The following is a 19,597-nucleotide window of genomic DNA, read 5'->3' as shown; positions in this document are numbered from 1 at the left end:
TGAACATTTTATAAGAAGAGATATGAATACACGTTATGTTTAAATACTCACCATTATATATGTGTTTGAGTATCATTATTGTTATTATTCAGAATATGTTTACTGTCCTCAACATATTCAGCCTATATTGTTCTGAATGTTTTGCCTGCTGTAGCACAGGTATTTAAGCTATCCCTTAAATCTATACACATGTCGTTTGTAGAGTGGGTCGCGCTTCTCACTGCAAAAAAAAAAAAAAAAAAAAAAAAAAAGGAGCGATGATGATTGGTGTTTTTGCGTGCCCAGACAGGGATTAAGGTTTTGTCTATAACACGTCATCGTTTGTCCTTTTCTCTTTAAGGGTACAGCAGTCTGCTTTCTGATATACTGCACCTTCGTCTTAATTATAAAACACCTTAAGCCCTCGTCACACACACACAACCTTTTTCCATTGACACATTGCCTGGATTTGACCTGCCTCTGTCCTAGCTCAGCTGATCAATCCATTTCTCCTATGATACACTGTACAAGATGGCGGTATCGGGAACTGAAAGGGACGGAATAGTAAGTACAAACTCAACGATATCAACATTCCAGATTGTTATTTTATTTATGTTTGTAACCGCGTTAACGTTGTTATCGTGTATGTTTGCCTTCCCTTCCCTGAGATACATGGGGCGACCGGTTTATAATGCAAATACTGTACTTGACCCGATTGATGATACGCTAATAATATTACCAAAGTGGTTTAATGCCATGTACGCCTGGAGAAAAGCCTTAGTAAATGTTCATTCTTCATTAACTTACTGTCATTTGGACGTTGATGCATTATTTGGAAATGTTTAAATGTGTCTGTGTTTTAAAAGATGACGTTGACAGGCCGGTTCTAGCACTGCTTGTATCAGGTCACATATTTCTGCCTGACGTCGAGATTCATCATTCCAGAGCATAAACTAAAGCCAAGATGCCTAAATAAAAAGAGAGTGCAATTTTAATCAGTTTGCAGACGGCATTGTGTGTTCATTTCACGGCTACTGTAATAAAATGCATGAATGTACTTATTTATTATTTGTGTTTTTTTTTTTAGAATATTGATGGATACCTGAACAACTCATTCGGGTCTTCTGGACTAGGGTCTCCTGACCGTGAAGACATTGCACGCCTGTTGGTAATATACATGTCATGGTTATTAAGTATAATATATAATAATACAGGCTTTATTTGATGTTCTGTCATTTTAAAATAACAACGCAAAACTTACACGGTAACACGTCTCTCGTTTTCTTTGACTAGACTGTTCCTTTTAGTGGCCGAATAAAGGGAGGAATGAGACCAGGGAAAAAAATAATCGTGATGGGGATTGTGGACCCCGAGCCTGAAAGGTACATGTATTCTTTTTTTATATGCGAATAATACATTTGATTTTGGATATACTTCACGTCGTGGTTTTCCAGAAGAAAGTATATTTAGAGCGTAGGGACACGTCCTCATCATAACAAGAAAACATAATGGCAACATGGCTATCTGCTGGTAGGCTAATATTTACAAAACATAAAAGAATGCCACTGGTTGCATCACCCTTTGTGCACCGATTAACGTGGCGCAAGGCTGAGTAGTAAAAAAAAGGGAGCGATAGATGTACAGCGATAACTTAATCTGAGTTGTTTGCCACCCACACGAGGGGTTTGGTAACATTTGTATGATGGGGATGAGGGTGCCAACTGTTTATACCACGTAGTTGTAGCAAGTAGTAGGAAACTGGGAAATCGCACATTCAATCGATAATTTAAAAAACTCGCAACAAGTTCAATGTGCGTTTTGTTTTTTGCCTAAAATTGTTTTTTTCCAAAACCAATTGATATCTAAAAAATGTAAAAGCATGTAATTAGATTGGTCAATTTAGCAAGTTCATTAGACAGTATTTACAATTTAAATATTACACATTGCTAAACAATAATAAAAACGACCGGGTTGTGAATTGGCTTATAATGTTTGAATGCATCCTTTGTTTTGTCAAGTTTTGACATCAGCCTCACTTGTGGTGACACGGATGATTCTCGTGCTGATGTGGCTATGGAGCTGAGTGCCAGGTTCCCGGAGAGGCAATTCCTCAGAAAGGCGTGTGTGTCGGGGGAATGGAGTGAGGATGAAACGACAATCCCTTACTTCCCGTTCATTCAGGACCAGCCATTTAGGGTAATTACCAAGAAATACTGTAAAACTCTAGTCTAAAGTGGGGGTCGTTTAAAAGGGCTCTTCACAGTGGAACAGTAATTGTGTGTTTGTAACATACTAACATTCCTTAAAAATAGATACTTAGTAACGTTTGTTGTTCAGTAGTTGTTTAGACACCCACAGATCCTGGCAACAGCACATCTGTAAAATATTGTGATTTCAAAAAAAAAAGAAACAATGGAAAACAGCATATGTCATCTTTTATTATACATTAATAAAAATAAATACCACATGGTAAGCAACAAATACTGACACAGGTAGTGCGATAGTGGTAAGTGCCAACATGTATGGTACTTTTTACTAGCGTCTGTTTTTGTACAACTGAATAAGTATTATTCATTTGTTGGTAAGTAAACTAGTATGTGCTGCTGTACATGCTTGTAACCCCTAAGTAGAGATATCAATAGATTTAAGAATTAAAATGTGTATTCATGAAATGTATAACACAGTATATCATTAATTTAGCATTGAATCAGTAAAGCTTGCATTTAAATGGTATATACATTGTAAGCAACATTTCTTTTTTTGTGTGGAAGCTAATGGTGCTGTTGCGTAGGGGTAATGAAACCTACTTTCAGTTAAAAGGCACATTGCCACACATTACTACAGAGCAGTTGTTACTATTTTAGCTGGTATCATTTTTCTCGAATTGAGTATCTTTTGGTCTTTGCTTTTTTTTTTTTTTTTTTACAATTGAAATATGCATATACAGCGCTATACAGTTAAAAAAGCAATGTTGATGTTGAAATTGTAATAGAAACTGTTAACACTTATCTTTCACTATTTGTGTGACTTTAGTCTTCCCTGCGGAACACTTTGTAATTTGTGAGTCATTGAAGTGCTGTTTTTCTGATTTTTGTTTGTGTAGTGGAATAGTGGAAAACACTAGTGGAGGCTTAGAGTAAATTGTTGATGCTCATAACATCGATATATATTGTAACTCCTGAATGTGTCTAAGACTTTTGCACAGCAGTGTATATAAGAATGAATAACAATAAATATGAATAATAAGTAACAACAGAGAGGTAGGCCTATATTTACAGATTAATTAATTAATTAATTAATTAATTAATTAATTAATTAATTAATTAATTATAAGCAGGGGTTTCACATAACTGGTACGGATGTATGCATGTGCACCAATAAAAAAAAAAAATGCAGACTTCAATATTATTTTTAAGATGCAAAGGCATACCCGTCAAAACATTTAACAGTCGAAAACGCAAGATGTAGACTTATAATTCTGAATCTGAATTGAATTTGTAAAAGTCTTACTCATATCACACCTCTTACTCATACCAACAGAAAATAAAAATAGCAGTAGGTTATGAACACTGTCAGATTTATCGGACGCGACTTAAGGTGTACCGGACGGTACCGGATGGGTTTTAGTCACACCGGTCAAGTACGCTTGCCTCCCGCACTCAGGTTGCGCATTGAATGCATGCCTGCCACAGGGCTCCACTGGGTCCTGCAGCCTGCCGGACACAGACTGGGATTCCAGTAACCGTAGACGTGCATGACATGGTATCCATTTTAGAAGAGTAGTCTCCGACTAAGAGAACACCCTTCGGGAAGCAAGCAAAGTGTTCTTATAGCCGAAGTGTTCTCTAAGACGGAGTTAGCCACCAGACACGATATGAATCAATAAATAAATAAATACATATTACTTGTCATGATGCACGTGCATCAACATATGAAATGAACTGAATAAGTAAAAACAAGCTGGCGGGTGTGTTTCGGTCTATCACAATAGCAGAGACAAAAATAATGGGAGTTACTTAGGGTTAACAATATTAATAAACTAAATGTCAAACTAAATTAACACAGCACCCCTACACATGTTACAAAATGCAGCAGCACTATACAAGACAATGGCGTAACTAGCTTTGAGGACACCAAGGTCGTGTCCTCGGTTGTTTTTTTGCATCATCAATGCTGATGCTCATGTAAAAATTCTGGTAAAGTACAAAAGACTTAATTTTCTCTGTTGGTTTGCCGTGCAACATAGATTTGGAGGATGAATAGTAAATACCAATCAGTCATATAAATACTGCCAGCTATAGCTTGAAACCAAAGTTTGACCTCAGTAGAATGTCAGCTGTGGTTACGACACTGTAGAGCGGGAAACACCAAATTGCTCGGCGACTTGTGTCTGATTCAGGTTTTTTTCAAGAGCTCAAACAATTTCTAACTTTGTGTAGTGTGTTTACATGCCATTTTGTAGCGATGAGGTGCACTAGTGGAAATCAGAATGCAAAACAATTTAATGATATGACGGTGGTTCTGAAAAGATTTAATAAACCAATCAGTGTCCCTCAAGACACTCTCGCGATGACAAGTCACATTTCTTTACAAAACAGTACTGTATCCATGGTGAACCAATTGCTATCAGTGCCAAGAAAGTGTTCTTTTTAGCGAAGTTCCTGTTCCTTTAACCAGAGCATTTACAATGGGAAAAATCAGTTTCACCACAGGGGTGTTCTCTTAGGAGGTGTTCCTATATCCGGAGACTACTGTACCTGAAATGTTAGCGAGAAATTTACTTTTTCAGAAGTTAAAAGTTTGCTGACTTAAAGGGGTTTAACGGTTGAATTTTGAGCAAAATAAGGGTGACAATTTGTCCCGGGAGTTGTCTGGGAGAAGTGTCCAAAAAAAAAGGGAGAGTCCCAGCAAATAAGGGAGAGTTGACAGGTGTGATCCTTTAATACCATATTGTTGAATACGTAGGAGACATCACAGAAACACAGTTTTGTGCACTTCATACTCTTTGGCAATCCCATAATGCAGTGGTGGAAAATACCCTTGTCCTCCACCCATACCTGTTTTTATAACTAAGAAATGTGTCACTAAAATTATCAAATGTCAACGATTACTCATACTAAATCAGGTTTCCGGTACACCTTCATGGCTTTCTTTTTCAGCAGGTAATCAATTAGACTCCCCAGTGAGACTTCTTTCTGGTTGTATAACTCATGTAATTAATCAAATCAGTTCAGCAAATTGAGGAAGAAACCTGGTTCCAAAATCAGACCAATATTTTGAGGTCTATGCCACTGTTACCCATTGGGCAGTGCTTTCACTGCTTTATCTTTTGATCATTTAAAAATGATTTTCCTAAATCGCATCGCATCTGTGAGAAGCAAAATTAAGTGGGTTTTTTTTGTCTTGAACATCTTGTGAATTTAGTGCTAATGAGAAGTGAAGGTCAGAGCTAGCCATGGTTATAGCCAGACACATTGACAACAGGCACAAGAGCTTCCCTTAACAGCACTTCAAGCCTGACCTGAAACCCCGTCTTTTAATTCTGGTCCTCTCTCAAGCATTGCCTGGCAATTGTTTTATGTCCAAACCTAGGTCTTAAAGAGTAAGTAGCAGGGTTCTGAAAAATATAGCGTTATACATCCCCACATGTTGCTACAACTGTTTAAATAACGTATCTGTAATTCTTTTTTCATTGTTAACATCCTGACAGCTTTTTACACTTATAACTTTAAACTATGTTTCAAAGCTATTTTCAATATGGCCGCTCTAGTGCATGGATAGTGTAAGGATTATTGCCCACATTGTCAAACAGGTAACACAGCAATAACGATCCATGATGTGGTATGGAACAGAAATGCCAGAGCACTTGTTATGTTTTATTTAGTGCACGAGAGCGGCCATTTTGAAAAGAGCTTTCAAACAGACTTTAAAGTTATATGTGTAAAATGTTGTCAGAATGTTAACAATAAAAAGAAAAATTACAGGTACGTTATTTAAACAGTTGTAGGAACACATGAGGATGTATAATACTATATTTTTCAGAACCCCACTACTTACTCTTTAAGCAGTGAAAGCAATGATAAGCTAGTGCTTAGCTAGCTGCCACACCCAGTTATGTATTACTTCCTGATTGGGTAAGCTGCATTTAACAGATTCGATTTGGAGGATGCATGCATTACAGTTCTAGACACCATTTCAGGTTATAACACATTTTCTCTGTATTTTTGTGTTAAAATAACTCATGTTTGCAGGTTTTAAAAACGTGTTTTTCTTTTTTCATAGATTGAAATCCATTGTGAGCACCAGCGCTTCAGAATATTCGTGGATGGACACCAGCTCTTTGACTTTTTCCACCGTGTTGAGTCTTTACCATCCATTGACACAATAAAGATTAACGGGAGCTTACAGATAACTAAACTGGGCTAGGTTGGCCATCTCAACAAGGGGCTTCTTTGGGTCCATGCTAGTGGGGGGCGTTCTTCAAGCACTACAGTCTTACAATAGTAGCACAGCTGGGTCTGTTTACACACTGAATGTCTTTTTCAGTTGTCTAGTGAATGAACCCGCTGTTTGACTTTTAACAAATATAATGACAGGACATTTTGCCACAGCATGTGGATTCTTGGTGGCAACTTAAACAAACTCATGTTTGGTCTGTCTTAAGGAAGTCTCTAAGAAATACTGTCCTTCTTTTTAAAGGGATGTCACAATATAACTTTTGCAGTAATAGCAAATAAGTATCACAGAGATGGCTATATTATTATGATAGATATAACTAAATACAAATTAAAAAATTAATTAATACATTTTTTCTATTCATGAAAATAGGCTCTCAGGAAATGAAGTGATATGTATTTGTCTACAGTGTATTTAATAATATTATGGTAAGTTGCTACCTGACAAGCTGTTTTGAAATTGGGGCATAGTTTTGCGTAGCAAATAAATTATATTATGCTAAGCCTAAGCAATAAAAATAAATTTGCAATGTGATAATTATAATATATTGTGATGTCGCTAATTAAAATGTAGTCCCTTATACAAGTTTACCATGGTATTTTTGAACTTATACAATGCTTTTTCCATGGGAATACGATGTAGTAACTGTAATTTACCCTGGTTTACCATTTTAATTACTGTTTTACCATACCTCACTGCTCTTTACATTGCTTTACCATGCTTTAACTATGCTTTATTACGCTTTGCTATGCTTTTACTATGGTAAACTTTTATAAGGGGTGGTAGCTTATTATTATCCACTAATTTGTGGGAATGCTAACAAGTGCTAATAATGTCAAAATGAAGTGTTCTCTTTTTGCAGACAAGATATGTTGTATTTTTACGCACTGAAACAAAATAGCACAATATGTATAATATATTTTAACCAGGGCTATGTCTAAAATGGAAATGTTTTGATTGCAGAGTGTATGTATGTAATTCAAATGACATATATGCTCTCTCACTGCAAAAGTGCTTTAGATTCACCTTTTATTGTAATAATCTGAAATAGTTATGGTTAATAGGAGACAGACCTGAGCTTTTTTAATGTATACAGTAGAGGGGTGCAAACAATTCAGATTTTACTTCTGTTTTTTGGGCCAGATTGAAATTGTATTTAACAATAGATATTTACAATAATTATCCACTGGGTGGTTCTTTTTGCTGACTGAAAAAAAAAAATAGAATCAATTTGAATCTTTATCCTTAAAAGGGAGTCGATTTAAACCACAGGGTCTGGATTTTTTGCACCTCTCCATGTTTTAGGCTAGTCGTATACATTTGGCTTGTCTTTTTAAATTTAAATAGCGTATTTGTTGTTGCTAAGGGTAATATCGTGTGGCTGTAGAATGTATGTGTGTATAGAAACAGGTTGACCTATAGGGGCCAGTGTATGGGATTCTCTTAATATCACCACCGCATCGGCCAATCCTCATGTTAGGAGTGTGTTCTGAACACTGGCTTTATTACTAGCTTTAAAGAGAAAGTAGCAGGGTTTCGAAAAATATAGCGTTACACGTCCCCATGTGTTGCTACAACTTTAAATAACGTACCTGTAATTTTTCTTTTCAATTGTTAACACCCTGACAACTTTTTACACTTATAACTTTAAAGTCTGTTTCAAAGCTCTTTCCAAATGTCTGCTCTAGTGCACTGATAGTGTAAGGATTATTGACCACATTGTCAATCAGGTAATATAGCAATAACGATCCATGATGTGGTATGGAACAGAAAAGCCAGAACACTTGTTTATATTTAATTTTTTTAATCACTCTTCCTGCAGTGATTTAGAGCAGAGGTTCCCAACCGGTGTGCTGCCATGGCTGCTTATGTGTGCCGCCAACGGTATAACACCGAGTCACGGCTACTGAAGTAAAGAAAGGAAACAAACTGTAGTCAGTTAATAAACTTTATTTAAGCAAGTCTAAAAAATGATTACAAATATATTAAAACCTGTTCAAATGTCATAAAAAGGTACCAACAAAAAGGACTGTACCTTATTTCTGTTTCCAGCAAAGAACTCTAAACTCGGACCAACCGTATTATGCTTTGCGTGGTCGCCCATGGCAACCCAAGTCGGCACATTGGGAGTGATTTTTTGACTGTGAAGGAAATCAACGTTCACGCAAAAAAAGCAAAACAAAATAAACACACACACACACACACAAAGCTATGTTGTACTAAGATTTACACATGTAAAGTACAAACATGTAAAGTTCACATTAATGGTAATTTGTTTCACATTATTAATCTCTTGTGTTTTGCTTTGTCGTCTCTGCTTTTACTAGCGAATCCTCAAAATTAATCTTACTGTTTTCACCAGTTCAAACTTGTTTTTATGAATATTGAACTTTTTGGCAGTTTTTATATTCCCTTGTTTTACTTAATAACAAACTTTAAGTGGTAACTTCTTTTGTTCAATAATACCAACTTGTACACTGAGAAATGCAACACTTACTGTACATAATTAGCTTTTTTGCAGTCTGCAATTTATTATTTAAAATCTGAAACGTTTAAAATCTTACATGCAGGATAAATTAGAAGATTATATTACGTAGGTATCTAGACAAATTATTCCCATTGCTCCGACTTGTAGCCTGTGGCATTGAACATCTTTCACTGTAAACGGCTTAAAATGATAAGAAATTCTTTTGAGGGTGGCTTGAATTGTTTTTAGGAGGTTTAAATGTAGAGGCTTTTATTAGAGGGTGAGTTCAGTTGGAGAAAATAGGGTGGTGTGCCTCAAAATAAATTAATATATCAAGGTGTGCCGCAGCAGAGAAAAAGTTGGAAACCGCTGATTTAGAGGACAGATCTCAACCCCAGTGCACTAGAGCGGCCATTTTGAAAAGAGCTTTGAAACAGACTTTAAAGTTATAAGTGTAAAAAGTTGTCAGGGTGTTAACAATGAAAATAAAAATTACAGGTATGTTATTTAAACAGTTGTAGCAACACGTGGGGACGTGTAACGCTATATTTTTCGAAACCCTGCTACTTCCTCTTTAACATCAGGGGTGCTGCACTCAGAGTCCAGATTCTGATTAGTACATTCCAAGTTATAATTTTTGTATTTTCTCCTTACTTAAATATTGGTAACTCCAAATTAAGCATATCAATGAAAAGGGCTGAAAAAAATGGAATGTCATCCTTAGATAACATTAATGTGAACCTGGGTTCTGCTGTATGTGTGAAAAAGCATACAGTTTTACCCTGATGCTTTATGGCAGCATTAAATTCAGCTCCCAGAATGCAGATGCAGATGATTGGAAGAGTGCGTAGGTGCAGGTGGCCAAAGGCCAAATCAGAAATCATTTGTATACCTGTATATGTATTGCAATTTTATGCATTTATTGGCTAGCTAATAATGGTAGGAATACTGCCCCAAATATCAAATCAAAACTGCACAAAATTCAGTTCAATCACATAATCACATAATCAACAGAAAAGTGAAAAATGTGACAAAAACAAAAAACAGACGAAATTTAAAATGTATTTTTGTGAGATTTTTTTTACAAAGTTTATTGTATAGAAAATCAACAGGATATTTTTGAAGTCAACATGATCTTGTTTTGTAGGTGAGATATGTAAGGATAGAAACCCTGCATTGCTAAAATGAATTGTCTTTAAAAGGGAATTATTATGCCAAAATTGAATATGAATCTTGATAACCTGTCTTTTGCTTTTTGTACTTGAGAATTGGCAGTCAGTAAGCAATAAGACCCCAAAAATAGGGGACATAATAATTTTCCAGAACCTATTTGTGTTTGATAATCAGTTCTTGGGTAGAAGGGTGGGGGTAGTTTTTTTTTCCTTCAAATTATGATACTTTAAAATTGACCAATATGCTCTTATGCTTTAGAAATATACATGTGATATGGTTGGGAAAGTCATGTGATGTAGCTGGCTGCATAGGATACAATGATATGGATAGACATAATGATGTAATTGACATGTTACTTGCATGTTTTAGTGTTTTTTTTTTTTGAGTTTCTTTCTCAATGAAAAAAATATCTATGTTTACCAATATAAAATGTTTGTAAATAATTATTCAAGTAGCACAGCAAAGGGGTGTAACTCCTTCACTGTCTTCTAACTGTGCACCGTGCTATAGTACATTTTAAAAAATGCCTCCGTCATATGTGGATCCAGAACTGGGGGTGGGTATGGGTTGTGCCTAAATGTTTTGCTGAATTTTGGTAAACAGCTTTTTGTATGTTTTTTCTACTGCCTAGATCGGCAGTAGTCAGTTTTGGATCCATTCCAAACCAGGACCTTCTGGTTCCAACCAGATCTATAATTACTTAATTTAACACCAAGGTTTAAATAGACAATGTAAGACTTCAAAGGAACAAGGCTCTTGACTGTTCAATTCAGTAATTAGTGACCTGGTTGGAAGAAGGTCCTGGATTGGAAGATCCACAACTGAGTATCATTCGGCTAGATGGTATTAATCTGTATGGCAGGACAGTTTTCAGTGCTGCTGAATAAATAGCTTGATAATCATTAACATAAAGCTGTCCCTTTTAAATATAAACCATAGAGGTCTATCTACTGAAAGAAGGACACACAAAAACAAACACTTAATCAGAAAGTTGTGTATGTTGACCCTTAAAATCAATAAAAAAAATAAAAAATAAGTGCAATGCTGAAGTAGAGTAGGCCATTGTAGGTCTGAAAATGAAGTGTAGTTGGTGTTGCACTTTTTGTGTACTTGTATAGCTTGTAGTCAACCAGTACTAATGAGATTAGTCAGAAAGGTTGTTACATTTACCACCTCCCTAGGGTTACCATATGGCTCCAGATTAACCGGACGCTTTGAGACAGACCGGGATTTAAAATTCCCCCTAAATTGAAAGTAATTCACGTATAAATGAGCTCCACCTTTGCTGAGATTAATCCTGCTGTGGTGGAATTGCTTGGGTGCAGCAAACAAGTCACACTGATCAGCTGCTTCTGATCAGATCTTAATGAACGAATAGCTAATCTATCGATAGAGCAACGAGATGATGATGCGATTGTATTTGAAGAATAATATGGGCGATTGAATTTTAACAAACAGAAAAAAATAGCGACTGGCTGCAATTCATTCTTAGTATAATACAATTATTTGACGCGCATGCGGGTATTTAAGCACCATTATTAATTGTAGCTAAGGATGGTTCATTTACACCTTCATTTATTTCAATTTAGGGGCAAGTTTGAAATCCCGTTCTGTCTCACAGCGTCCGGTTAATCTGGAGCCACATGGTAACCCTACACCTCCCTGCCTTTCTACCTGGATCCACATTAGCTTCTACTTTATCTCCCTGTTAAACAATAAGATTTAATGAAATGTAACTTACAGACTGGTTTTGAAAGCTTTTCGTTCCAGGGCACATATTTGCACATTTGTTTATTCTCTGACAGCAAATGAACTGGGAAAGTTACAGAAACCAGTAAGAACCACCTTGAACTGGAGCAAAAAGCTGAGAAAACTGTCTTGATAATGTCAAACTGATTGTAATCAGCTCTGGCTATTAATATGTTAGTATTGATGTATATTACATGCTAGGGGTCTTTTAATGAAGAGTTCCCAAAAATAATTAAGTAAATTGTGTTTTTGTAGCATCATTTAAAGAAAATGTGTAGCACTTTCAGGTAGAGGACAATAATGTATTATGTGGTAACTGCAATGTGATTAATGTTAACTATTTGGTCATTATTTTACTAACTTACAGAGCACTATAAACAATAGCAATTACCCATAATGAATTACTATTATACCAAATTGTGAGTTAATTGATCATTTTGAATGGGGTAATTAGATTAAATAAACACCAACGTGTACACTATAAACAATATATAAATTATAAAGTACTGGCATGAATGCTAAAATAGTTACCCAATCATTAAAAGTATGATGACCCTTATAAGTGTAGTTGACAAACAATGAACTGTAGTATTGTGCCCTGTAACTGGAAGCATTACAAGAAAGCACATGCCAAGTAGATTCTTAGATTGCAATTTCTTTCTCAAAACTAGCCTTTCTCTTATGTAAACACGATGAGCCCTTTATAAGCACTACTCGAACATAGATAATGGTTTTACAAAGTACAGGGAACTGTGTATAGTGTGTTAAACTGCTAACACAAAGCAGTGTATTGTATATACAATCATGTTTTTACTGGCTGTGGAAGACCTGTTATCAGAGTTGAAAATCACTCCCGGCCTGTTTTTTCATGTGTGCAGTGTGCATATGTCTGATGTATGCACAGGACAAGTAGGCTGTTATCTAAAAAGAGTAATTATCTTTGAGACCAAAAAACATTCTCAGCAACTGACTTATTTGAAAGCACTTTCAAAGTCAGAATATGTGCAGAACCGGTTCAAGCATATTTTCTGATGCTTTCTGAATGAAACAGGAGCCCATGTACTCGGTATTACAGTATCTTTAGTTTAAATAATTATTCCTTTGGTGTTTCCATTGCCATTAAAATGTTGTACATGCACTATGGGCCGCTGGCATTCTTTTTGCAAGGTTAAATACTGCCTAAAGCTACCAGGTGCCAGTCTGAAGATGGCATGCTTACAAAGTGTATTTTAAATATGTTGTGTTTACTTCTGTTTTTGTTTTTGTCAGTAAATCATTTCCTGGTTATCTCATGACAGGTACTTTCAGCCGTTCCAAATAAACTGGAATTGTGAAAAGTACTGGTGTGGTTTCTTTCAGTATTTGTGTGTTTCCAAAAAGTTAACGTTTCGCTACATTGGTTTTTTTTGCAAGCTTATAAAAGTGCAACCTGTTGATTTGGTGTCGGTGATTTCTTTCTCTCCATGAAATGGCGGTACTGCCTCTGTCGAGCAGCAAAAGAGCTTAAGGTTTCTCAGTCAATATGATGTCTTGCATCTTTATTTTTATATTTAAGTGCACAATATTATACTTATGTTTTTTTGTCAAGATCTAAATTACACATTTATGAAATTTCTAAAACACATTAAGTCATTTAAATGAAATGTTACCTAATAAAAGTTTACCACAGTATTTTTGCAGTTTTCCCATGGTTGTACTGTGCATTTACCATAGTTTACCCTGGTTTGCCATGTTTATTAACATGTTTTATGATACCGCTGTGCTTTACAATGCTTACTCATGCCTTACCATGCTTTCACTAGGCTTTATTACACTTTGCTATGCTTTTACTATGGTAAACTTTTATAAGGGTCTAAGGTATGTAAGTTAAATGTAGGAACAATTCAATAATTGATAATTTAATGTTTATCTGGGTTGATTAGTTCTCTTATTAATAATATTTAATTGACGTGTTACAAAGATTGTGGATTTACTATGAACAACATACACGCGCAGACACAAGGAATGATTAATCAAGAGTAGTTTATTAAGTAAACAAATAATAAACAGAAATTAGAAAATTCAGAAAGTAAATCTCTTAGTCTCTAAACACAAAACACAATTCAAAACTCTCACTGCACTCATGCTGGCTAGCAGGCAATTGAAATATGACACCGCCTGTCTCCTCACACACAAAGCAGCAGCTCAAGCAAGCTGTGATGTAGCTAGTAACTTGCACACACACATACATACCCACATACAAACTGAAATTATGCAGACAATCTTAGAATATATCACATTAAGCTTATTAATGGTATAGAGATTAAGGATATGACAAGTTTACTTTTAAAGAAATTCTTCATACAACAATATGAGGTAGATTACTTATAGTTACTTCACTAAAAGTTAGTTTCACTAAAAGTTATTTCACACGCAAAGTGTGCAAACTAAATAATTAATAGTTCAATTCTATGTGAATGTGTTACAATTAATTAATTTAGTTCCATGAAAGGAAAATGCAACTGGAATTATACTCAACGTTTCCTTGAAGCTTAGACTTTTGGTCTGCTGGTTTGGAAACTCAATCTGTTGAAGTGTCCAGTACAAAAGGCTCTCCTCTCAGCAATGAAGTCTTCAATCCTACATTGGATCAAACTCAGCAAAAACAAAGCTTTCAATTCTCGATAGAATCAACAAACAGCTGCAACAAAATCTTCATCCCTCGGTTAGGATCTACAACAGCGCCCGTCTGCTCTGTCCTCTTCGCTGAACCTTTTAGCTACGCAGGTAGCAGGGTATAGTTTCTTTTGGATACTGTGGTTTTAGGTGTACAGCAGACCCAGACGGTTTGTCTTATAACAGTCTCTGTAGGTTTTACAGCAGTCCTCCAAACGGGCCTCAGTTTCGTTGCTTGTGGTCGTTGACTCGCTTGCAGCTTGTTTCCTCACCTTGGGTCCGTTTTTAGGCAGAGTCCCAGAGTTGCAGCTTTGCTTAGCAGAGTGACAGCACCTTGTTTAGCATTCGATGTGGAGCGCAAAATGTTTAGTTTTGCTTGGATATTTATAGTCCTCTGCTGAGTAGCCACTTTCATGAGATCATTTGTGTATCTTGCCTTTTTAAATGTCCTTTGTCTGCTTCCTTTCGTCCAGCAGCTTGTTGTTGCAATTGGGACTTGCTGACATCTATATTTTATGTCTTCCTTGCACCAAACCGCTTGTTTTTGCAGTTTTGCAGTCTCTTCACTGCCCTTTCAGCCTCACCCAGTCCAGATGCCCCCCTCCTAGCCCTGGTCATCTTCAGTTCAGTATTCCTGCCAGGAACCAAGGGGCCCTTTTTCTTAAGACACAGCAGTTTGCTCTTTTTCCTAAGACACGGCAGTTTGCTTTTTTCCTCATTAATTAGTCCAGTTACATCATTAATACACGGTCAGGTATTAATATAATATTCAGGGAATATGTCCCACATAAATGTTGTTTATAATAATAATAACTAGAAAGGTGTTTTCCCTAACACACCAATGTGTGAATTAAAATGACTATGCTCCTACTGTAGATCTATTAATAACATGTAGGGTTCTGGGAAAAGTTTTGTTATAAAAATCAGCAATTGTTCGTGTCCCCTCACCGCTATGAAGTCGTGTACACATTTTCAAATAAAACCAGGTCACAGATTATAAATCACAAGGCTTCACAGAAACAAACACAATTCAGATAAAAAAATGTGTAAAAACAGTATGTGCCCAACAAACATTTACACAAAATAACACAGAACATAGAAAATGAAAACTAGTCACACTAAGCCATTTTAAAACATTTAAAATGTAGTTATGTTGCTGCAATGCTGAGTCATTATCATTTTTCTCTAAATCTGCCTTTGATTGCCTTTGATCTTATCAGGAGTAGCCTACATTCTGAGAGGAACAGTCTTCCTCCATTGCATTCCATTGAAATCACGTGACAATGTCAACTCTGCCAATCACACCTACTCTTCATTATTATCATAGATTGAGATTAGGTGGGGCTGGCAGAATCAGATGATTACAAACAAAATAAAATAGTAAGTGCAATGTAAAAAAGAAATGAAAATGGCATCTGAAGCTACTTATTCTTTATGTGCATCTGGCTCGGGAGAAGGCATTCACTGCCAAGGCACAGTAGAAGAGGCCTCACACCAAGTTGTATTGCAGGAGTCCTCGAGATTTGCAAGAACAAATACTGGCAAAGGGATCCCTTGCAAAATTTTCCCCCATCAGAGAAAGTTTCCTTGTTTCTTAGCGATAACAAACCCCGATTCCAAAAACTGTGCGATGGCTAGACCTGTGGGAAAAGCTTTTTAAGGAATCTCCAGAATTTCCTTTTTCTTCTGTCACATTCTTAAACAACTCAATGCACATTGCAATATTGTAATCAGTCTTCTGTCTTCTATAGGTAACCAGAATTGTGATTTCAATTTCAGCAGGATTGATTTTAAAAGCTTGTAAGAAACAAAATGAAAATTGATATCACTTATTTTTGTTCAGCCTTACTTGTCATGGATAAAGTTCTGTCAGTTAATTTATTAAACAGTTTATAGTATGTCAAACTATCAATTAAATATACTATCTGGTGAATATTACAAAATGCCAAACAAAATTCAAGAATTTGACATTTGGCCTTGATGGAAGATAATGTGGAATTGCCAACTGATTTTGCCATGTTTTTAGAACATGATTTTAATTTGTATCATGTTCTTCATGATATAACTGTGAGCTAAATTGATTTTATCAATGTATCTATAAGCAAAATGTCACTGACTGATGCCATATTTGAATTAGGTCTGACCTAAGTCCTTAAAAATTATCCTGTGTTTCAGGAAACTATATAACATGATATAAGTTGAAACCTAAGCCACCAAGAAAGACTTTGTTTCATGTTGGATTTGTAAATATTTAAATTCAAAATTTGACCGATAAGGCCTTTTTTTAAAGCAAATGCAAAGGTGTAAATGCAAATTTTAAGAGAGTAATAAAATGAGGATAATTGTAAAACAACCAGGAAACAAAATAGTTGTAGAAAGGAATGTTTGCATGATTGTCCTGGGTGTTTTTTTCTAGTTAAGTGGCAGGGTGGAAGCTAATTGTGTGATTACCTAATTGGTGCTAATTGGGGAGTGTATTGGTGCTAACTGGCCACATGTATACAAGGAACCAGAAATCCTTTTATACATGTGGTCACTCCCCAGTTAACAGCAATTACCAAATTGGGGAATGGCCACACCTGTGATTACTGGCAGAGACAGATTTAATCCCATCCCTGCCAACCTTCCATTCCCACACACACTTTACAGAGGCAGGGTTTCCACCTTGCCACATGACTAAACAGCAATTGTTTGTAGTCAAGCCAATAGTCACAAAGCATTGAAATTTGGTAGGTAGAGTTGCCACATGATGTCCTACACAATGTTATAAGTTTAAGGGAGCACCTTGTGTCCCTAATTAACACTAGGGCAGGGTTTTCCAATCCTAGTCCTGGGGACCCACTGTGTCTGCTGGTATTCATTCTAACTGAGTTCTCAGTTACTTAATTAAACCCTTAATTGAACTCATAATTTGCTTAACTAGACATTTCTACTTGTTTTCAGCTCTTAAACACTTGCAGATTTCAAGTTTGTCATACCATTTTATAAGTAACTTGAACTCTGCAACTCTTTAAGAGCTGAGAACAATTTAAAAGGTCTAATTAAGCAGATTATCAGTTCAATTAAGGGTCTAGTTAAGCAATTCAAAGCTCAGTTGGAATGAAAACCAGCAGACACAGTGGATCCCCAGGACCAGGATTGGGAAACCCTGCACTAGGGCAGTGGTACTCAACTCTGGCCCTCGAGATCCAATCCAATCCAGGTTTTTACTCCAAGCAGGTTCTAATGTAGTTAATTGAAACAGTTAAGAGGCAATTAACTAATTTAGGACCTGGTTGGAATAAAGACCAGGACTGGAATAGGTCTCAAAGGCCAGAGTTAAGTACCACTGTACTAGGGGAATACTATTGCAGGGACACACACACACAGGTGTGCTTTAAATATCTGAGTTTTAAACTCACCAGGATGTATGAAACAGAAAATTGTAGACAGGAATTGAACTGGAATTGAAGACAATAGAAATCACACTGAACAGCATACAGATTGAAACCTCCAAATTGCAGTGCTATATAAACTAATACCCATTCGCCACTGCATTTGATGCAAGAGGGGTGTTTTTGGCATACCTTGTTGTATTGCTAGCCGAGTGTGACCATGGGCTGCTGCTGTCTTTCAGGACCTTCGTGTAAACGAAATGCAAATCCTGTGGGTCCTGGCAAGAAAATATATGGCTTAACGTATCTGGATGGTCTCAAAAGCAATGGGATGTATAAAACAGATAGATAATACAAGTATAAACAGGAAAGCTAACTTCTGTCAATACTGCACGTACTGTGGGGTTCTGACAGCTTTTGGAAATGTTTGCCTTTCAAGAAACAGGAATAAACACTTAAAATATATACTCGGTGCTTTTGAAACAGACATGTGAAATCCATCAGTACTTAACAAATATTGGTTGTTTTTAATGAACATTAAACATAAATGAATAGGAAAAAAAAACTTAGCCCAACCAAGTAGTTTTAACATGAGCATTCAATTACAGTAGTTCGTGTGGGGTGAAATTTTAGGCCACATGAGTATAGGCAAGAGCATTTTTACTTTCTTTCTTTCTTTCTTTCTTTCTTTATTTATTTATTAACAAAAATCACCCAAATCACCCTCTAAAAAATGCATATTGTCTGTATGTCACACTACTACATTTGTATTGTGTGAGAAGTGTTTATCTGGTTATGATGAAAAGGACATTCATTTAGCTCAACTTTTTGAGAGTATCAGAATCCGGCGGTATGACTGCCAATTTGTAATATTTTTATTACAGCTTTTTTAATGTCACAGACAGGACAACTCTATTTTTGTATGTACACGGGTGGCGATATGCATTGCATATAACTGAGTGGGTGAGGTCACTGGAGTACGTTCCCATTTTCACGAACGACCCGAGCAGGTCGCATGCACAGTGGAGAGAATTCCCAATCATGTTATTTCACTGTTTAGGTCCTGCAGGAATCCTACATAAAATAATGGGCAACAATGCACAGAAAGTACATAACCATAATGACCGTACATGAAATTACAACCATCTTAAAACAGTAATGTACAATAAAATGTATGAATATTACAATTAAATGTTGTGAAAAATATACCCACGTGAAAACATAGCACGAAGCCCAGCTCACGGAAGTGAGGCAAACAGGCAGCCCCGACTGCTTTTCTTTTAGTAGCGACTGAACGCTCCTGTTGCATGCTGGGAATTATAGACTGTACCAGAGACAGGGGATCTGAAGGGTTAGGAAAACTGCGACTGTAAGCCGTCTGTTAACCTTCATTTACAAGAACTACAAGCGCAGGAATCCCAGATTCTAGCTTCTGTTTGGAGATGAGTCCATGGAAAGGACCTGCAGCATCTGAACCATGACAATTCTCGGCCGAAGTTTAAAGGTACGTTAATTGTGTGATTTGTTAGCAAACCAGGATATGGAGGGTTACTGCTCGAGTAATACAAGCACACAGGGACATTACAGAGGGATGGAAAACTGACCCGCAGATCTCGTAAAAAATTAAAACTTTCTGTGTTGAATAAGAAGGGTATACAGGAAAGGCGATCATTTTAAGTCACTGTTATTTTCCTGTTCATCACAAGGTCTAGGTTAGGGCCTGTAACTGAGTCACTCGCTGCAA

The 19,597-nt window shown here is 36.4% G+C and overlaps 2 protein-coding genes and 1 long non-coding RNA gene across 4 annotated transcripts in view; 2 read left to right on the top strand and 1 right to left on the bottom strand.

Moving 5' to 3' along the window:
* Positions 1-286: 286 nt before the first annotated feature.
* LOC117410801 (galectin-related protein-like) lies at positions 287-10,987 on the top strand. Its single transcript, XM_034017633.3, has 5 exons — positions 287-543; positions 1,067-1,147; positions 1,273-1,361; positions 1,998-2,175; positions 6,262-10,987. Exons 1-5 carry the CDS (start codon positions 511-513, stop codon positions 6,403-6,405), a joined length of 525 nt encoding a protein of 174 aa, XP_033873524.1. The 5' UTR covers positions 287-510; the 3' UTR covers positions 6,406-10,987.
* Positions 10,988-13,809: 2,822 nt separating this feature from the next.
* LOC131737297 (uncharacterized) lies at positions 13,810-19,157 on the bottom strand. Its single transcript, XR_009328904.1, has 3 exons — positions 19,067-19,157; positions 18,046-18,131; positions 13,810-16,276 (listed from the first exon to the last, which is right to left on the bottom strand). It is a non-coding gene; the product is annotated as an uncharacterized LOC131737297 (long non-coding RNA).
* Positions 19,091-19,597, top strand: part of LOC117411076 (aftiphilin-like) — a 29,818-nt gene continuing 29,311 nt past the window's right edge. The window contains exon 1 of one of the 2 annotated variants that reach the window (XM_059025468.1): positions 19,091-19,357. The gene's annotated coding sequence lies outside the window, so the exon portion shown is untranslated. The remainder of the gene's footprint in view (positions 19,358-19,597) is intronic. The other variant, XM_059025469.1, reaches the window with a different exon arrangement.

This window comes from Acipenser ruthenus, chromosome 6 (genome assembly GCF_902713425.1).
Source record: "Acipenser ruthenus chromosome 6, fAciRut3.2 maternal haplotype, whole genome shotgun sequence".
In the NCBI taxonomy this organism is placed as follows: Eukaryota; Metazoa; Chordata; class Actinopteri; order Acipenseriformes; family Acipenseridae; genus Acipenser; species Acipenser ruthenus.
Note: the sequence above shows the minus strand (reverse complement) of the source record. Positions and strands in the feature narration are given on the sequence as shown.

What these genes read in the sequence shown, in the direction of transcription:
- LOC117410801 (XM_034017633.3), top strand. Translation starts at nt 511, where the DNA reads ATGGCGGTATCGGGAACTGAAAGGGACGGAATA. An exon ending in AAGACATTGCACGCCTGTTG is followed by an intron (nt 1,148 to 1,272) that starts GTAATATACATG and finishes TTCTTTGACTAG; the next exon opens with ACTGTTCCTTTTAGTGGCCG. An exon ending in GTGGACCCCGAGCCTGAAAG is followed by an intron (nt 1,362 to 1,997) that starts GTACATGTATTC and finishes TGTTTTGTCAAG; the next exon opens with TTTTGACATCAGCCTCACTT.